The 18,844-nt window shown below is 54.1% G+C and overlaps 1 protein-coding gene across 1 annotated transcript; it reads left to right on the plus strand.

Annotated features, from left to right (window-relative positions):
* The first annotated feature begins 10,692 nt into the window (after window positions 1-10,692).
* On the plus strand, window positions 10,693-11,010 carry LOC128919076 (feather keratin Cos2-3). Its single transcript, XM_054224041.1, has one exon. It carries the CDS (start codon window positions 10,693-10,695, stop codon window positions 11,008-11,010), a length of 318 nt encoding a protein of 105 aa, XP_054080016.1.
* The last annotated feature ends 7,834 nt before the right edge of the window (window positions 11,011-18,844 follow it).

Below are 18,844 nucleotides of genomic sequence, written 5' to 3' on the forward strand. Positions count from 1 at the left end.
AGCTGCTGGCAACGACCTTGGGCAAGAACTTCCCAAGACCTCAGAACATGATGCCACAAAGTAGTTAGAGCTTTGGGGCATCATATTTAGAGCTTTGGGCCATTGTTGCCTTCTTCTACACTCTCCTCTCTCTTCCTTACCTTTCCTGTCACCACCTCCCAACGCCAGCCTAGCGGCAACCTGTTGGTCTCCCTCCCTCTGCAGGCCAGGCAGTCGGACACCCTGCAGGAGCTCCACTGCGTCTTAGTGGCTGCCCCCGGTGCTCCCTGTCAGCCCCCTCCTTTTCCTCTTGAGACTCATTAAAACTGTGCTGCATCCAAGCCCGTGTGTCTGAGTCCTCCTTCCTTCTGTGGCAACTCTTCCACTCTGCTCAAGGGAAACCATGGAGCAAGGGGAGGGTGGGACTCACTCACTGCAGTTCATTTTGGTTTGCCTCCTTTCCCTTGGAGCTGAGGAAGACATCCCTCGCTGCTCCACAGCCAGTGCCCATCATCCCCTTCCCGTGCTGCATCTCTGCTCAGAAATGGCCTCAGAGCACGCCCTACAGATGCTGGTCCCAGGTTCTGCTGCCTTCATGGGAGGACCCCAGTGCTGCAGGAGGCCCTGGGAAGTCAGCAGCCGCACAAGCACTCAAGGCAGTTCCTCTCGCTCTGCATGGAGTTGTGCTGGGGGAGAAGGCTCAGAGAGCAGATGGCCACGAGGATGGAAGGAGGGGCCGGCAGGAGCAGTCACCTTGGCTTCAGCCCCGAGCCTCCTCCTCCTCACCTTCCCACCCAACTCCAGAAGGAGGGGCCACGGCATTCGTCTAAGGGCAAGGATAGCTAGGACAACTCCCCTCTTCTCCCATCACACCCATACGGTGGCCCATGCGGCCCCCGCGGTTCATTAGACAGATTTGCAGGCCTCAGGTGACTGACACATCCCCAACTGCCATCAGACAGATGTCTGTAGGACAGAAAGGTGATTTCCATGGGCCTGCAAGAGGACACAAAAGAGCGACAGACAGTTCCTCCCACGGTACTGGAGAGAGTGCACGGATCAGAACAGCCCATGCTCTCTCTTTGCAGCTCGTGGCAAGTGCAATCCCATCCTGCGGTGCAGGGGAAGAACAGTTCCATGGCAGAAGCTCTCTCACCACCTTCTGCTTTTCTCTGAAGCCACTAGCCCCAGCCCCTCACAGGAAGAGGTTTTCAGACCTCTGCGTGCATAGGGGAAAGAGGGGTGGCAGGGGAGAACTGGGGGCCCTTTCCCGAGAGCTCAGCCTTGCACAGAAGGGCCTTCTGCCACCATGCCAAGTCGGTGGAACACTGAGAATGGATGGGCCGGAAAAGTGAGGCAATGAGGGGTGGATGGCTGGGGAAAGAAAAGCTGTAAACCTGCCACTAGTTCCCAGGCACACAAGCACAAAGGCCAGTTGACATCATTGCCCACCGTCCTCTGAGGGGAACAAGCGTGGGAGAAAGAGATTGCTCCTGATGGCACAGATAGAAGGCAGAAAAAAAAGCATGGAAATGACAAGCACTGCCGGCACTTCTGATTACCACTGCTGCTGGAAAACCAGCAAGACCTTGGCTGGCTTCCAGACACCCACCCAGCTGCTTGCTCTCTCCCTCTTCCTCCTCAGCAGGAGAGGAGGAGAAAGGAAGGTGGAAAAGGTCCTGGGTCAAGATACAGACAGAGGGATTACTTATCAATTCTCGTCACAGGCAAAACAGACTTGACTTGGGGAATATTCTCATCTTCCAGGATGTACTCCTTCCTGAACAGACATCTCAGCTCCATCCTGTGCTGAGGCTTGGGGCTGCCAATAATGGAAACGGGAAGTACGTAAAAGGTCTAGTATGAAGGAAAACAGAGGATTCGATTAAGTGGATTCGGCACTCTGGGCTAGACAAGAGCCTTCTTGGGCCTGTCTGTTCTTTGCAGGGTCTTTGTGACCTGAAGACAATGAATTATATATGGCTTTCTGCGTAGTCTCCACCTCTCCACACACCAAGGTACCTTGGATCCCACATTGTGGGATGACAGGCAGCTCCTCACCCAGTCCCGTGTTCTGCTTTCCCTTGCCCTCTCTCCCAGGTGCAGCACCAGCCTAGAGACGTGTCCTGCTACAACCAGTCCCTGCCATGCTGGCAGCCAAACCCCACTGGCCAACAGCTGAACTGGGCCCTGTGTCAGGCAGTGACAGAATTCCACTGCTGCCACCCATGGTGACATGTCTTGGTGGTGAACATGCCAAGCCCTATACTCAGCTCCTTCTCCCAGAGCACTGTTCTGGGATCCTCCATCTCCACTGCCATTGGCAGCATACTTAGAAAGCTCAAACTGCAGAAGAGTAAGTGTGCATAGTGATGACCTGGTCCTGGGAAAACTAAATGGCTATGAAAGATGAAAAGGTGAGGAAAGAAATGAAAAGCAAAAGAAAGCCCATTTATAAAAGCCAACATGTCATCATGGAGGAGAAAAGCTGCACTGCTCAGCACAAATGTGTTCTCTGACACAGACGCTGCCCTCTCTGTGGCTGTGCAATGGATAGCCAGACAAGACGACCAGGGAGCCTTTTGACCTGCTGGAGATGGGTGTGAGGGTTGTGCCTGTGGCCATCTCCTGTCTCCCTCTGCCCGAGTACTGCAGATTTAGTTCTGGGAACTGTCAGCAGCTTCCTACCGTAGGTTCCTAGCAGCGGGTTCCTATCTTAGGTGCACGGCTCCCTGTGGGCAGCCTGGCTTCGAGTGTTACAAGCAGGTCCAGAGGAGGGCCACAAAAATGATCTGAGGGCTGGAGCACCTCTCATATGAAGACAGGCTGAGAGAGCTGGGGTTCTTCAGCCTGGAAAAGAGAAGGCTCCAGGGAGACCTTATAGCAGCGTTCTAGTACCTGAAGGGGGACTATAAGAAAGCTGGGGAGGGGCTGTTTGCAAGGGCACTAGCGATAGGACGAGGGGCAATGGTTTTAAAATAGAGCAGGGCAGGTTTAGATTAGCCATTAGGATGAAGTTCTTTACAATGAGGGTGGGGAAACACTGGCCCAGGTTGCCCAGAGAGGTGGTGGAGGCCCCATCCCTGGACACATTCAAGGCCAGGCTTGATGAGGCTCTGAGCAACCTGATCTACTTGAAGATGTCCCTGCTTCCTGAAGGGGATTGGACTAGATGACCTTTAAATGTCCCTTCCAACCTATCAGATTCTATTATGCTATGAAGAGGCATCAGTTTCCCAGCGGGTATCAGGGCCTCCGAGGGTGTTCAGGGCCCTTGTGACCGAGAGGACTTTGAAAGGTCGAGCTGTGGCCTGGCTGCACCAGTTGGAAGCTCCCAGCACTGGAAAACCTGGTCCTGGCCCTGGGGAGCCAGCGCCCAGCAGAGGTGGCAGCTTGATTCCTTTTGTTTGGCCAAGCAAGTGCTTTAACCACTAGGTGATGTGTGTAAAACGGCTCCCCGGGGCAGAGGTGTGGGATCCCAGGCAGCCCTCAGAGGGTTTTGCTCCACCCTTTGGGCTGAGGTTTGGAGGCGGCTTTGAGCTGGCAGAGGGAGGAGAACACGGGAGATGGCGAGCTTCAGCTCCCACGTCCTGGGAGCTCCCCGGGCACCTTGTTGAGTGGCGAGCGTGACACGGTCCAGGTTTACCCAGCAACCTTGGTGGGACTGGCAGAGGCTGGTGAGACACACGTGTCAGGCTGGGGAGGAGCAGGGCTGGGGGTTGGTGGAGGGGGTGTCAGCGCTGGAGAGGAAGAGGGGAGTGCTGACCCTCGGGCAAAACCAGCAGCTATCTTTTTGGGAGAGGGAAGGTTGCAGATGGCGCGTGGCAAAGGAAGTGAGACCTGTTGTGAGCAATGGGCGTGAAAGGGGGAACAAGCCTCTACACATCCCTGTTGCAGACAACACAAATCCTCCTATGTGCTGTTCCTATGCGCATACCTAGAGAGACAGAGCTGTCTCTCACCTGTGAGGAAACAGACCACATCTGCACTTAGAAACTCCGCCTCTCCTAGCTGTGCTGGAGGAACTGCTGGCAGCCTGACTGTGGGCAGACAAGATCCCGGCAAGACCTACAAGGGAGGCTAAGTCAACGCCAGGAGAGCTGAACTGCTGCAGAAGCACCGGCTTGTAGTTGGAAGCCACAGAGGGAGGTAGGAGAGGAATAGCCCACCTCTCTGCCTCGGCTGAGGGAGTGAGAGGCTGTAGCTGGAGATCACAGAATCATAGAATCATTGAATCCTACAATCACCTAGGCTGGAAGGGACCTTAAAGATCACCGAGTCCAACCATTAAGCTAGCACTGCCAAAACCACCACTAAACCATGCCCCTCAGCACGACGTCTGCCCGTCGTTTAAAGGCCTCCGGGGATGGCGATTCCACCCCTTCCCTGGGCAGCCTCTTCCAATGTTTGATTACCCTTTCTGTGAAGAATTTTTTCCTAATATCCATCCTAAACCTCCCCTGGCATACCTTGGGGCCATTTCTTCTGGTCCTATTGCTTGTTACTTGAGACAAGAGACCGACCCCCCCCTCTACAATCTCCTTTCACGTAGTTGTAGAGAGCGAGAAGGTCTCCCCTCAGCCTCCTTTTCACCCCACTAAACAACCCCAGTTCCCTCAGACGCTCCTCATACGACTTGTTCTCCAGACCCCTCACCAGCTTTATTGCCCTTCTCTGGACTTGCTCCAGAATCTCAATGTCTTTCTTGTAGTGAGGCACGCAAAGCTGATCACCGCATTCGAGGTGGGGCCTCGCCGGTGCTGAGTACAGTGGGACAATCACTTCTCTAGTCCTGCTGGCCACACTATTCCTGATAGAGGCCAGGATGCTGTTGGCCTTCTTGGCCACCTGGGCACACTGCTGGCTCCTATTCAGACAGCTGTCGACCAACACCACCAGGTCCTTGTCGGCCAAGCGGCTTTCCAGCCACACTTCCCCAGGCCTGTAGCGCTGCATGGGGTTGCTGTGAGCCAAGTGCAGGACCCGGCACTCGGCCATGTTGAATCTCGTACCATCGGCCTCGGCCCATCAAGCCGGTCTGTCCAGGTCCCTCTGTAGACCCACGCTACCCTCAAGCAGATCGACACTCCCGCCTAACTTGGTACCTCTGCAAACTTACGCCGTCTTGACTTGCGGCAAGAGGTGCACCGGGGAGAGCTGGCAGGGAGGAGCACAGGGGCGCGTGAGGAGCAACCTGTCACACAACCACCATCACTGCTATCACACCTGCCAGAGGGAGAGGAACTCTCCTGAAGCAAGAGCCAACCGCCAGGGAGGGTCCAGAGGTGCTGCTGGATGCACAACCAGCTCCCAGTGCCACCACCACCACCAGCCAGTGCGGCCGGGGAGATGGACTCCTCACTGGGGTGGTGGTTGGGCTCCCCATCATCGGCAGGGTGTGCTCGAAGGCTGAGGAGGCCATTTTTGTGTAGGCATGCAGCAAGGCAGGCCCTGACGGTGTCTGGCCCCCCCCGGAAGACAGGGCCGTCTTCCTCAGCTGCAAGGGACAGCATGTTGGAAGGAGCCCACCGCCTGTGTCTCACTCTCCCCTTCCTCCACGAATGCCCATGGCACTCCTTTGTGCCTGCAAGATCTCCCTGGAGTGACAGCTTTCTCTCTGGCAGCCACGGATACCATCCAGAGAGAGAAGGAGCACGCAGAGGCTCAGGCTGGGATGCAGCAGAACTTTAATGAGTTGAAAGAGGGAAAGGAGGTCCCCTGAGTGGGGGCCGCGGTGCAGGGAGCTCTGTTGGAGGAGTAGGCTCAGACAGAAGATTGCTGTGAAGGACAGACAGCAGGAATGGGAGTGGGTGAATAGCCCCAGGAACGATCCCCAAGCACGGGCATGGCCAGCTCCCATGGGCACAGATAGCAGTGACAAGACTTCCATGCAACACCATGATGACTTGGTGCAACACCATGATGACTTGGTGCAGCCCCTGGCTTCACCCAGCTGTTGCACAGAGAAGCAGGGCTGAAGTGATTCACAAGCTAGTTTTGGCCAGGCCACACTAAATCACAAACTCAAATCCCAATTCCATATGCAACCAACATCCCCATGCGTCAGGGCAGATCCCGGGCCACAACCAGCTCCCACACTCCCACAGCTGCTCTGTGCTACCTGATGTTCCCCCAGGATAGAGTAGCTTTCCTTGGGAACAGGGCCCTCTAAGGCCTTATCAGTGCCAGGACTCAGTTCTGATGCTGAAAGTCTCTGAGTGAGAGTAGATACCCCTACCTTGCCTTGGGATGTGGTGGTTACCGTGGGACGTGCTTCTGCAGTCGGTAGCATCTGTAAGCTGTCTCTTTTGGGCAGCTCTAGATTCAAAAGTGGTCTCACTAGCTTTCACTGTTGTTCTTGGGCACTGGTTGGAACAGCCCCAGCACATCAAACTAACTGAGCTGGAGGAGTTTCAGAGCGAAGACTGTAGGTATCCAGGTCTGGGGCTGTGGAAACCAACTTACCCCAGGTAGGAAGTTGAAACAAAGCCAGAAGGTCTTTTCCTCTGCATGGAGGTCCCTCATCTACATCCAGGCCTATCCTGTGGACAGCAAGTAGTTCTCTCACTGCCCAAGGACAAAGAGGCAATGACCCTCTCTGGGGCACAAAGTGGTCAGTGGTTCCCATTGTGCCGTTTCCTTTCTATCTACCCTATTCCAAAAAAGTGCCTTTCCTTGGCAGAGCCATGGCTCACTCCACAGCACATTCAAGGCCAAGGGAAGGAGTGGTTCCTAGAGGTGAGCCTGGAGATGTGCACATCCAATGTCTCCTGTCTGTCCACACCACCAGGAAATCAACCTGTGGTCAGGGGCTACAGGTTGAGTCCAAACATTACCCAAAAATGTTCCATTCAGTTAATTCAGAAGAGTTAGCATGACCAGCACTATATGTTCATTCTCTGAATTTGAATTTGATCGATTGGGATTGGCTCAACCATTGCATTAGTGATTCAACACCCAAAAACCAAACCCACAAATCCCCAGGTCCTAAAGCACTAGACAGCCACCCAGTAACCCTTGTCAGCTGTGGTCTACAGTTTCTGGAAACCCCAAATACATGCTCGCTACAAACTCATGCAGGAATTCCCAATTTTGCAACATTACTCCACAGTTTATTGTCAGTGCTGAGCTGATGGCAACAGGGTATGGGGTTGTGCGGGCATCACAGGAAGTTGACCTTTTTAGTGTCCCATGACCCTCTGTATCCACACAGATTACACAACAGATTCAAGCCTTTAGTTCACTTCTGTTGTTCGTGTTCACGTCACTGCATCTGGCCTACTTCTGTTGTTCATGTCCACTGAGTTTGTGTTAAGGTCATATGGTTTCACTATTAGCGCCCAAATCTAGGTATTCTTTTCCTATGATACTTCAAAATTTCTTTCTAGACCTCCCCCCTCATCTCGTGGTAATGATTAAAATGGTGTCACCCCTGAAGCATCCATGATCTCGCAAGGAGCTGCTGAAGACACTGCTGTGTGGGAAATAGGAGCTGAGGCACACGAAGACCCATCGAACCAGGTGAAATTCCCCTCACACCATGTCCTTTGCTCTGCTGCTGGGTACCCTCTTGCCCTTGAGTCAAAGGGACAGTGACCTGTGGATGAGTCCGCGTGGGAGCAGGACACCGCCAAGCATCTGTGGCTGTGATTACATCAGTGCCACAGCAGATATATCTCTGAAGGGATTGTGGATAAGTCCATGACAAAGCAGGGGCAAGGGGAGGAGTCCATTCCAATGCTAAACTCTCTCATATGGTCCAAAGGGACGAGGGTGGACATAGTAAAAGATATACCTTTGAATTGTTATAACCCATGATTGGAGTTATGGGAATGATACAGAATGTACTATAGCAGGAAACACTCAAACCAATGGAGGACAAGTCTCACCAGAAGCACTGCAAATGCAGCCGTGAACCAACTTGCACTGGCTTTAGTGGCCAGTAACTCTGTGCAATGTACCACTTCTTCTCTCCTGAGAGACCACCGTAACAGGAGGAGCCCAAATTCATGAACTAAATTAACTCAATGGACATTTATGGAAATTTTGCAGCCATTATACAGGGGTGGTCCATAGACTAAGGCAATTAGATTAAAGAATGGGAAGAGGGGGTGGTAATTAATAAGGGTGTATTAGATAACGTGGGACACGAGCGTCACAGAAAAGGTATAGAAGAAGGGGTGCAGAATGAACTGCTTTTGGCTGGGATAGAGCCTATGAAACGTTTCTTCATAGCAGCTGGTGTGGGGCTACGTTCTGCCTTTGTGCTGAAAATATTGTTGATAGTAGAGCGATGCTTTAGTTGCTGCTGAGCAGTGTCTACACAATGTCAAGGCCTTTCCTGCTCCGTAGACTGCCCTGCCAGCGGTTAGGCTGGGGGTGCACAAAAAGTTGGGAGCGGATAACAGCTGTAACAGCTGACCCCAACTGACCAAAAGGATGTTCCGTACTGTATAACGTCATCCTCCACAATGAAACCGGGGGGGGTGAGGTTGGCGGGGGCTGTCACTGGTCGGGGACTGGTTGAAAATCCATCGACTAGAGGTGAGAAATTGTTATGTTTTGCATAATTTTTCCTGGTTTTATTTTCCTTTCCTTTTTTCGTTGGCTTTTTTCTGTCGTTTTTTCTTGCAATTTTTCTTCAATTATTAAACTGTCTGTATCACAACCCATGATTTTTCCCACTTTTATCCTTCCTGTGTGGTGCTTAGTTGCTATCTCGGGTTAAACAACAAAAACAACGTGTCAGCGAGTGAGTCAAGGCCAGGATGAGGTCTCATGAAAGTAATCAGGGATCAACAAAGTCCAGCGCTAAGCAGGTGCATTCATAGAGACGAGGCAGGTGTCAGGTCAAGCTGGGGAGTCACCCGCCTGTCAGGGTCCAAATGGAGAGCAGTGGGGTCCATGTCCAGACACAGGCACTGGTGTGTCACCACCGGAGATGTAACTCAGGTCGGGGCCAAGCACTGGAACGTAAGCTTGAAAGCTGTTCCCATGGGAAGGAGAGTTGGCTGTGGTTGAAGCCTCCCGGGAGCAATGATCTGGCAATGATCTCAGCAACGCCGACAACGGGAAGGGGGCAGCCCTCAGCTGTGCTACCTCTGAGCTGGGTCTGTCCAACCATCCTGCATCTCAGAGCAGAGCAACAGCGGGACTTCGGTCCCTTTAGCCCAATACTCATTTGGTGCCAGGTCTCGGCCCCTGCCTCACTCAGCACCAGGCTGATGAGCCATAGAAGTGCAGCTGGCATTGGCATGGCCACGAGGAGCCTCTGTCCCATCCCAGTCCCCAGCAACACTGCGTCATAAGGGGATGGATTCAGGGACAATGGCCTGCCAAGACCGGCAGTCTTTCTTGGCCTTTCTCCCTCTGCATAAAGCAAGAAATAGAGGGCGCCGGAGGCAGGCACTGCATTTTGGGTCTCCGGGCACCTCTCTGCCAGGCCAAAGGCACCACCATTCAGCTGTAGGTGGGATCCTTCTGGCAAAGGCAAGCTGCTACTCTGCAGTGCTCATGGACACACCAGGGGAGAGTCCCCCTGCCATGACCTGCACGTGGCCTCACGATGAGGGCCACACAAGTACAGACTGACCCACGTGTGCTCATGCACGTCTGCATGGAACCACCAGAAAACCTGTACGCGCGTGTAAGGCCAGGAAAACACCAGCAACTGTCGACTCTGCTGAGGAGATGATGGGGACCACATTGGCAGAAGAGGACTCAAGTACCCCAGGGAAGGAGCGGGCCCCACACGTGCTGACGGTGTTGCCCGCGAGCCTTCAGAGGCTGCACAGAGAGGGGATGAGGCAAATGAGCCCAGCAAAATTGTCCTGAGAGCACTGCTAGTAGTGTTGCAATAGCGTCAAAGCCTGCCAGCAGAAGCCCACCTGCGTGCAACACTGAGCGACCATCCGAGGGAGACGGCGGGAGGAAGAGAAAAGGACGTGGCATGTCTGCTTCCATGGGAGTCCTCAGGCATCCCGATGACAAACACGAGAGCGGTGCCCATTTCCGGACAACTTTGCCACAAACAAGCCCACAGGAATGACCCAGCCGCACATCACCTGTCCGCACAGGGCGCCATCTGCAATTGAGCTGAGTCTTCTGCCTGCGCTGACGTGTTTCTGCCCTGGAAATCCTCGGGCCTCTCATCCCGGTACTTACAGAAGCCTTCAAATGGGAAAGCACGTGCCTTAAGCCAGGAAATGAAAAGGCAGCAGTGCAGGAAACCAGGACGCAGCCCATCCCATTAGCTGGGGTGTTTTGCATTTGACATGAGCTTGTCAGAAAATTAGTACTTCCACAAAGGGTGCCTCTGGGCCTGAGGCAGTGCAGGGCTACTATAAAAGGCAGCCCGACTCTCTGCTCTCTCAGCCGCTTCTCTTGCCTCCTTCTCCTTGGGCATCAGGTGAGTGTGAAGGCTCTTCTGCTCCCCCTTCAAGATCGGGTCTTTCCCCGATGTTTGTCTCAGCTGATACGGGCTGTCCTGGCCCAGGGCTGGGACCTGCTTCTCATGGGAGAGGGAAAGGGAGAGAAGGTCTCCCGCAGGGAGAGTCTGGGACTTAGTTGAGGTGTCTCATGGGCCTTGAGCCTGCCAGCGTATGCTGGTGGTGCCTTGGCTCGCCTGTGGTTGGGTGCAGTGCTGCTCCTCATGGGTCCCTGTGCCCTGCTTTCCCTTGCCCTCTCCTCCAGGTGCACGTCCAGCTCCGCAAGATGTCCTGCTACAACCAGTGCCAGCCCTGCTGCCCGCCCTGCCAGCCCTGCTGCCCGACCCCGCTGGCCAACAGCTGCAATGAGCCCTGTGTCAGGCAGTGCCAGAACTCCTGCGTCGTCATCGAGCCCTCCCCCGTGGTGGTGACCCTGCCCGGCCCCATCCTCAGCTCCTTCCCGCAGAACACCGTTGTGGGATCCTCCACCTCTGCTGCCGTTGGCAGCATCCTCAGCTGTGACGGAGTGCCCATCAACTCTGGCTGCTGCGACCTCTCCTGCATTACCAGCCGCTACTGTGGCAACAGATGTCAGCCCTGCTAAAGCTGCTGGCAACGACCTTGGGCAAGAACTTCCCAAGACCTCAGAACATGATGCCACAAAGTAGTTAGAGCTTTGGGGCATCATATTTAGAGCTTTGGGCCATTGTTGCCTTCTTCTACACTCTCCTCTCTCTTCCTTACCTTTCCTGTCACCACCTCCCAACGCCAGCCTAGCGGCAACCTGTTGGTCTCCCTCCCTCTGCAGGCCAGGCAGTCGGACACCCTGCAGGAGCTCCACTGCGTCTTAGTGGCTGCCCCCGGTGCTCCCTGTCAGCCCCCTCCTTTTCCTCTTGAGACTCATTAAAACTGTGCTGCATCCAAGCCCGTGTGTCTGAGTCCTCCTTCCTTCTGTGGCAACTCTTCCACTCTGCTCAAGGGAAACCATGGAGCAAGGGGAGGGTGGGACTCACTCACTGCAGTTCATTTTGGTTTGCCTCCTTTCCCTTGGAGCTGAGGAAGACATCCCTCGCTGCTCCACAGCCAGTGCCCATCATCCCCTTCCCGTGCTGCATCTCTGCTCAGAAATGGCCTCAGAGCACGCCCTACAGATGCTGATCCCAGGTTCTGCTGCCTTCATGGGAGGACCCCAGTGCTGCAGGAGGCCCTGGGAAGTCAGCAGCCGCACAAGCACTCAAGGCAGTTCCTCTCGCTCTGCATGGAGTTGTGCTGGGGGAGAAGGCTCAGAGAGCAGATGGCCACGAGGATGGAAGGAGGGGCCGGCAGGAGCAGTCACCTTGGCTTCAGCCCCGAGCCTCCTCCTCCTCACCTTCCCACCCAACTCCAGAAGGAGGGGCCACGGCATTCGTCTAAGGGCAAGGATAGCTAGGACAACTCCCCTCTTCTCCCATCACACCCATACGGTGGCCCATGCGGCCCCCACGGTTCATTAGACAGATTTGCAGGCCTCAGGTGACTGACACATCCCCAACTGCCATCAGACAGATGTCTGTAGGACAGAAAGGTGATTTCCATGGGCCTGCAAGAGGACACAAAAGAGCGACAGACAGTTCCTCCCACGGTACTGGAGAGAGTGCACGGATCAGAACAGCCCATGCTCTCTCTTTGCAGCTCGTGGCAAGTGCAATCCCATCCTGCGGTGCAGGGGAAGAACAGTTCCATGGCAGAAGCTCTCTCACCACCTTCTGCTTTTCTCTGAAGCCACTAGCCCCAGCCCCTCACAGGAAGAGGTTTTCAGACCTCTGCGTGCATAGGGGAAAGAGGGGTGGCAGGGGAGAACTGGGGGCCCTTTCCCGAGAGCTCAGCCTTGCACAGAAGGGCCTTCTGCCACCATGCCAAGTCGGTGGAACACTGAGAATGGATGGGCCGGAAAAGTGAGGCAATGAGGGGTGGATGGCTGGGGAAAGAAAAGCTGTAAACCTGCCACTAGTTCCCAGGCACACAAGCACAAAGGCCAGTTGACATCATTGCCCACCGTCCTCTGAGGGGAACAAGCGTGGGAGAAAGAGATTGCTCCTGATGGCACAGATAGAAGGCAGAAAAAAAAGCATGGAAATGACAAGCACTGCCGGCACTTCTGATTACCACTGCTGCTGGAAAACCAGCAAGACCTTGGCTGGCTTCCAGACACCCACCCAGCTGCTTGCTCTCTCCCTCTTCCTCCTCAGCAGGAGAGGAGGAGAAAGGAAGGTGGAAAAGGTCCTGGGTCAAGATACAGACAGAGGGATTACTTATCAATTCTCGTCACAGGCAAAACAGACTTGACTTGGGGAATATTCTCATCTTCCAGGATGTACTCCTTCCTGAACAGACATCTCAGCTCCATCCTGTGCTGAGGCTTGGGGCTGCCAATAATGGAAACGGGAAGTACGTAAAAGGTCTAGTATGAAGGAAAACAGAGGATTCGATTAAGTGGATTCGGCACTCTGGGCTAGACAAGAGCCTTCTTGGGCCTGTCTGTTCTTTGCAGGGTCTTTGTGACCTGAAGACAATGAATTATATATGGCTTTCTGCGTAGTCTCCACCTCTCCACACACCAAGGTACCTTGGATCCCACATTGTGGGATGACAGGCAGCTCCTCACCCAGTCCCGTGTTCTGCTTTCCCTTGCCCTCTCTCCCAGGTGCAGCACCAGCCTAGAGACGTGTCCTGCTACAACCAGTCCCTGCCATGCTGGCAGCCAAACCCCACTGGCCAACAGCTGAACTGGGCCCTGTGTCAGGCAGTGACAGAATTCCACTGCTGCCACCCATGGTGACATGTCTTGGTGGTGAACATGCCAAGCCCTATACTCAGCTCCTTCTCCCAGAGCACTGTTCTGGGATCCTCCATCTCCACTGCCATTGGCAGCATACTTAGAAAGCTCAAACTGCAGAAGAGTAAGTGTGCATAGTGATGACCTGGTCCTGGGAAAACTAAATGGCTATGAAAGATGAAAAGGTGAGGAAAGAAATGAAAAGCAAAAGAAAGCCCATTTATAAAAGCCAACATGTCATCATGGAGGAGAAAAGCTGCACTGCTCAGCACAAATGTGTTCTCTGACACAGACACTGCCCTCTCTGTGGCTGTGCAATGGATAGCCAGACAAGACGACCAGGGAGCCTTTTGACCTGCTGGAGATGGGTGTGAGGGTTGTGCCTGTGGCCATCTCCTTTGTCTCCCTCTGCCCGAGTACTGCAGATTTAGTTCTGGGAACTGTCAGCAGCTTCCTACCGTAGGTTCCTAGCAGCGGGTTCCTATCTTAGGTGCACGGCTCCCTGTGGGCAGCCTGGCTTCGAGTGTTACAAGCAGGTCCAGAGGAGGGCCACAAAAATGATCTGAGGGCTGGAGCACCTCTCATATGAAGACAGGCTGAGAGAGCTGGGGTTCTTCAGCCTGGAAAAGAGAAGGCTCCAGGGAGACCTTATAGCAGCGTTCTAGTACCTGAAGGGGGACTATAAGAAAGCTGGGGAGGGGCTGTTTGCAAGGGCACTAGCGATAGGACGAGGGGCAATGGTTTTAAAATAGAGCAGGGCAGGTTTAGATTAGCCATTAGGATGAAGTTCTTTACAATGAGGGTGGGGAAACACTGGCCCAGGTTGCCCAGAGAGGTGGTGGAGGCCCCATCCCTGGACACATTCAAGGCCAGGCTTGATGAGGCTCTGAGCAACCTGATCTACTTGAAGATGTCCCTGCTTCCTGAAGGGGATTGGACTAGATGACCTTTAAATGTCCCTTCCAACCTATCAGATTCTATTATGCTATGAAGAGGCATCAGTTTCCCAGCGGGTATCAGGGCCTCCGAGGGTGTTCAGGGCCCTTGTGACCGAGAGGACTTTGAAAGGTCGAGCTGTGGCCTGGCTGCACCAGTTGGAAGCTCCCAGCACTGGAAAACCTGGTCCTGGCCCTGGGGAGCCAGCGCCCAGCAGAGGTGGCAGCTTGATTCCTTTTGTTTGGCCAAGCAAGTGCTTTAACCACTAGGTGATGTGTGTAAAACGGCTCCCCGGGGCAGAGGTGTGGGATCCCAGGCAGCCCTCAGAGGGTTTTGCTCCACCCTTTGGGCTGAGGTTTGGAGGCGGCTTTGAGCTGGCAGAGGGAGGAGAACACGGGAGATGGCGAGCTTCAGCTCCCACGTCCTGGGAGCTCCCCGGGCACCTTGTTGAGTGGCGAGCGTGACACGGTCCAGGTTTACCCAGCAACCTTGGTGGGACTGGCAGAGGCTGGTGAGACACACGTGTCAGGCTGGGGAGGAGCAGGGCTGGGGGTCGGTGGAGGGGGTGTCAGCGCTGGAGAGGAAGAGGGGAGTGCTGACTCTCCGGCAAAACCAGCAGCTATCTTTTTGGGAGAGGGAAGGTTGCAGATGGCGCGTGGCAAAGGATGGGAGACCTGTTGTGAGCAATGGGCGTGAAAGGGGGAACAAGCCTCTACACATCCCTGTTGCAGATAACACAAATCCTCCTATGTGCTGTTCCTACGCGCATACCTAGAGAGACAGAGCTGTCTCTCACCTGTGAGGAAACAGACCACATCTGCACTTAGAAACTCCGCCTCTCCTAGCTGTGCTGGAGGAACTGCTGGCAGCCTGACTGTGGGCAGACAAGATCCCGGCAAGACCTACAAGGGAGGCTAAGTCAACGCCAGGAGAGCTGAACTGCTGCAGAAGCACCGGCTTGTAGTTGGAAGCCACAGAGGGAGGCAGGAGAGGAATAGCCCACCTCTCTGCCTCGGCTGAGGGAGTGAGAGGCTGTAGCTGGAGATCACAGAATCATAGGATCATTGAATCCTACAATCACCTAGGCTGGAAGGGACCTTAAAGATCACCGAGTCCAACCATTAAGCTAGCACTGCCAAAACCACCACTAAACCATGCCCCTCAGCACGACGTCTGCCCGTCGTTTAAAGGCCTCCGGGGATGGCGTTTCCACCCCTTCCCTGGGCAGCCTCTTCCAATGTTTGATTACCCTTTCTGTGAAGAATTTTTTCCTAATATCCATCCTAAACCTCCCCTGGCATACCTTGGGGCCATTTCTTCTGGTCCTATTGCTTGTTACTTGGGACAAGAGACCGACCCCCCCCCTCTACAATCTCCTTTCACGTAGTTGTAGAGAGCGAGAAGGTCTCCCCTCAGCCTCCTTTTCACCCCACTAAACAACCCCAGTTCCCTCAGACGCTCCTCATACGACTTGTTCTCCAGACCCCTCACCAGCTTTATTGCCCTTCTCTGGACTTGCTCCAGAATCTCAATGTCTTTCTTGTAGTGAGGCACGCAAAGCTGATCACCGCATTCGAGGTGGGGCCTCGCCGGTGCTGAGTACAGTGGGACAATCACTTCTCTAGTCCTGCTGGCCACACTATTCCTGATAGAGGCCAGGATGCTGTTGGCCTTCTTGGCCACCTGGGCACACTGCTGGCTCCTATTCAGACAGCTGTCGACCAACACCACCAGGTCCTTGTCGGCCAGGTGGCTTTCCAGCCACACTTCCCCAGGCCTGTAGTGCTGCATGGGGTTGCTGTGAGCCAAGTGCAGGACCCGGCACTCGGCCATGTTGAATCTCGTACCATCGGCCTCGGCCCATCAAGCCGGTCTGCCCAGGTCCCTCTGTAGACCCACGCTACCCTCAAGCAGATCGACACTCCCGCCTAACTTGGTACCTCTGCAAACTTACGCCGTCTTGACTTGCGGCAAGAGGTGCACCGGGGAGAGCTGGCAGGGAGGAGCACAGGGGCGCGTGAGGAGCAACCTGTCACACAACCACCATCACCGCTATCACACCTGCCAGAGGGAGAGGTACCCTCCTGAAGCAAGAGCCACCCACCAGGGAGGGTCCAGAGGTGCTGCTGGATGCACAACCAGCTCCCAGTGCCACCACCACCACCAGCCAGTGCGGCCGGGGAGATGGACTCCTCACTGGGGCGGTGGTTGGGCTCCCCATCATCGGCAGGGTGTGCTCGAAGGCTGAGAAGGCCATTTTTGTGTAGGCATGCAGCAAGGCAGGCCCTGACGGTGTCTGACCCCCCCCGGAAGACAGGGCCGTCTTCCTCAGCTGCAAGGGACAGCATGTTGGAAGGAGCCCACCGCCTGTGTCTCACTCTCCCCTTCCTCCACGAATGCCCATGGCACTCCTTTGTGCCTGCAAGATCTCCCTGGAATGACAGCTTTCTCTCTGGCAGCCACGGATACCATCCAGAGAGAGAAGGAGCACGCAGAGGCTCAGGCTGGGATGCAGCAGAACTTTAATGAGTTGAAAGAGGGAAAGGAGGTGCCCTGGGTGGGGGCCGCGGTGCAGGGAGCTCTGTTGGAGGAGTAGGCTCAGACAGAAGATTGCTGTGAAGGACAGACAGCAGGAATGGGAGTGGGTGAATAGCCCCAGGAACGATCCCCAAGCACGGGCATGGCCAGCTCCCATGGGCACAGATAGCAGTGACAAGACTTCCATGCAACACCATGATGACTTGGTGCAACACCATGATGACTTGGTGCAGCCCCTGGCTTCACCCAGCTGTTGCACAGAGAAGCAGGGCTGAAGTGATTCACAAGCTAGTTTTGGCCAGGCCACACTAAATCACAAACTCAAATCCCAATTCCATATGCAACCAACATCCCCATGCGTCAGGGCAGATCCCGGGCCACAACCAGCTCCCACACTCCCACAGCTGCTCTGTGCTACCTGATGTTCCCCCAGGATAGAGTAGCTTTCCTTGGGAACAGGGCCCTCTAAGGCCTTATCAGTGCCAGGACTCAGTTCTGATGCTGAAAGTCTCTGAGTGAGAGTAGATACCCCTACCTTGCCTTGGGATGTGGTGGTTACCGTGGGACGTGCTTCTGCAGTCGGTAGCATCTGTAAGCTGTCTCTTTTGGGCAGCTCTAGATTCAAAAGTGGTCTCACTAGCTTTCACTGTTGTTCTTGGGCACTGGTTGGAACAGCCCCAGCACATCAAACTAACTGAGCTGGAGGAGTTTCAGAGCGAAGACTGTAGGTATCCAGGTCTGGGGCTGTGGAAACCAACTTACCCCAGGTAGGAAGTTGAAACAAAGCCAGAAGGTCTTTTCCTCTGCATGGAGGTCCCTCACCTACATCCAGGCCTATCCTGTGGACGGCAAGTAGTTCTCTCACTGCCCAAGGACAAAGAGGCAATGACCCTCTCTGGGGCACAAAGTGGTCAGTGGTTCCCATTGTGCCGTTTCCTTTCTATCTACCCTATTCCAAAAAAGTGCCTTTCCTTGGCAGAGCCATGGCTCACTCCACAGCACATTCAAGGCCAAGGGCAGGAGTGGTTCCTAGAGGTGAGCCTGGAGATGTGCACATCCAATGTCTCCTGTCTGTCCACACCACCAGGAAATCAACCTGTGGTCAGGGGCTACAGGTTGAGTCCAAACATTACCCAAAAATGTTCCATTCAGTTAATTCAGAAGAGTTAGCATGACCAGCACTATATGTTCATTCTCTGAATTTGAATTTGATCGATTGGGATTGGCTCAACCATTGCATTAGTGATTCAACACCCAAAAACCAAACCCACAAATCCCCAGGTCCTAAAGCACTAGACAGCCACCCAGTAACCCTTGTCAGCTGTGGTCTACAGTTTCTGGAAACCCCAAATACATGCTCGCTACAAACTCATGCAGGAATTCCCAATTTTGCAACATTACTCCACAGTTTATTGTCAGTGCTGAGCTGATGGCAACAGGGTATGGGGTTGTGCGGGCATCACAGGAAGTTGACCTTTTTAGTGTCCCATGACCCTCTGTATCCACACAGATTACACAACAGATTCAAGCCTTTAGTTCACTTCTGTTGTTCGTGTTCACGTCACTGCATCTGGCCTACTTCTGTTGTTCATGTCCACTGAGTTTGTGTTAAGGTCATATGGTTTCACTATTAGCGCCCAAATCTAGGTATTCTTTTCCTATGATACTTCAAAATTTCTTTCTAGACCTCCCCCCTCATCTCGTGGTAATGATTAAAATGGTGTCACCCCTGAAGCATCCATGATCTCGCAAGGAGCTGCTGAAGACACTGCTGTGTTGGAAATAGGAGCTGAGGCACACGAAGACCCATCGAACCAGGTGAAATTCCCCTCACACCATGTCCTTTGCTCTGCTGCTGGGTACCCTCTTGCCCTTGAGTCAAAGGGACAGTGACCTGTGGATGAGTCCGCGTGGGAGCAGGACACCGCCAAGCATCTGTGGCTGTGATTACATCAGTGCCACAGCAGATATATCTCTGAAGGGATTGTGGATAAGTCCATGACAAAGCAGGGGCAAGGGGAGGAGTCCATTCCAATGCTAAACTCTCTCATATGGTCCAAAGGGACGAGGGTGGACATAGTAAAAGATATACCTTTGAATTGTTATAACCCATGATTGGAGTTATGGGAATGATACAGAATGTACTATA

The sequence above is a fragment of the Rissa tridactyla genome, chromosome 19, assembly GCF_028500815.1.
Source record: "Rissa tridactyla isolate bRisTri1 chromosome 19, bRisTri1.patW.cur.20221130, whole genome shotgun sequence".
Lineage (NCBI taxonomy): Eukaryota > Metazoa > Chordata > Aves > Charadriiformes > Laridae > Rissa > Rissa tridactyla.

Bases quoted from the DNA above. Each gene is read 5' to 3' on its own strand.
- LOC128919076 (XM_054224041.1), top strand. From the start codon at position 10,693: ATGTCCTGCTACAACCAGTGCCAGCCCTGCTGCCCGCCCTGCCAGCCC.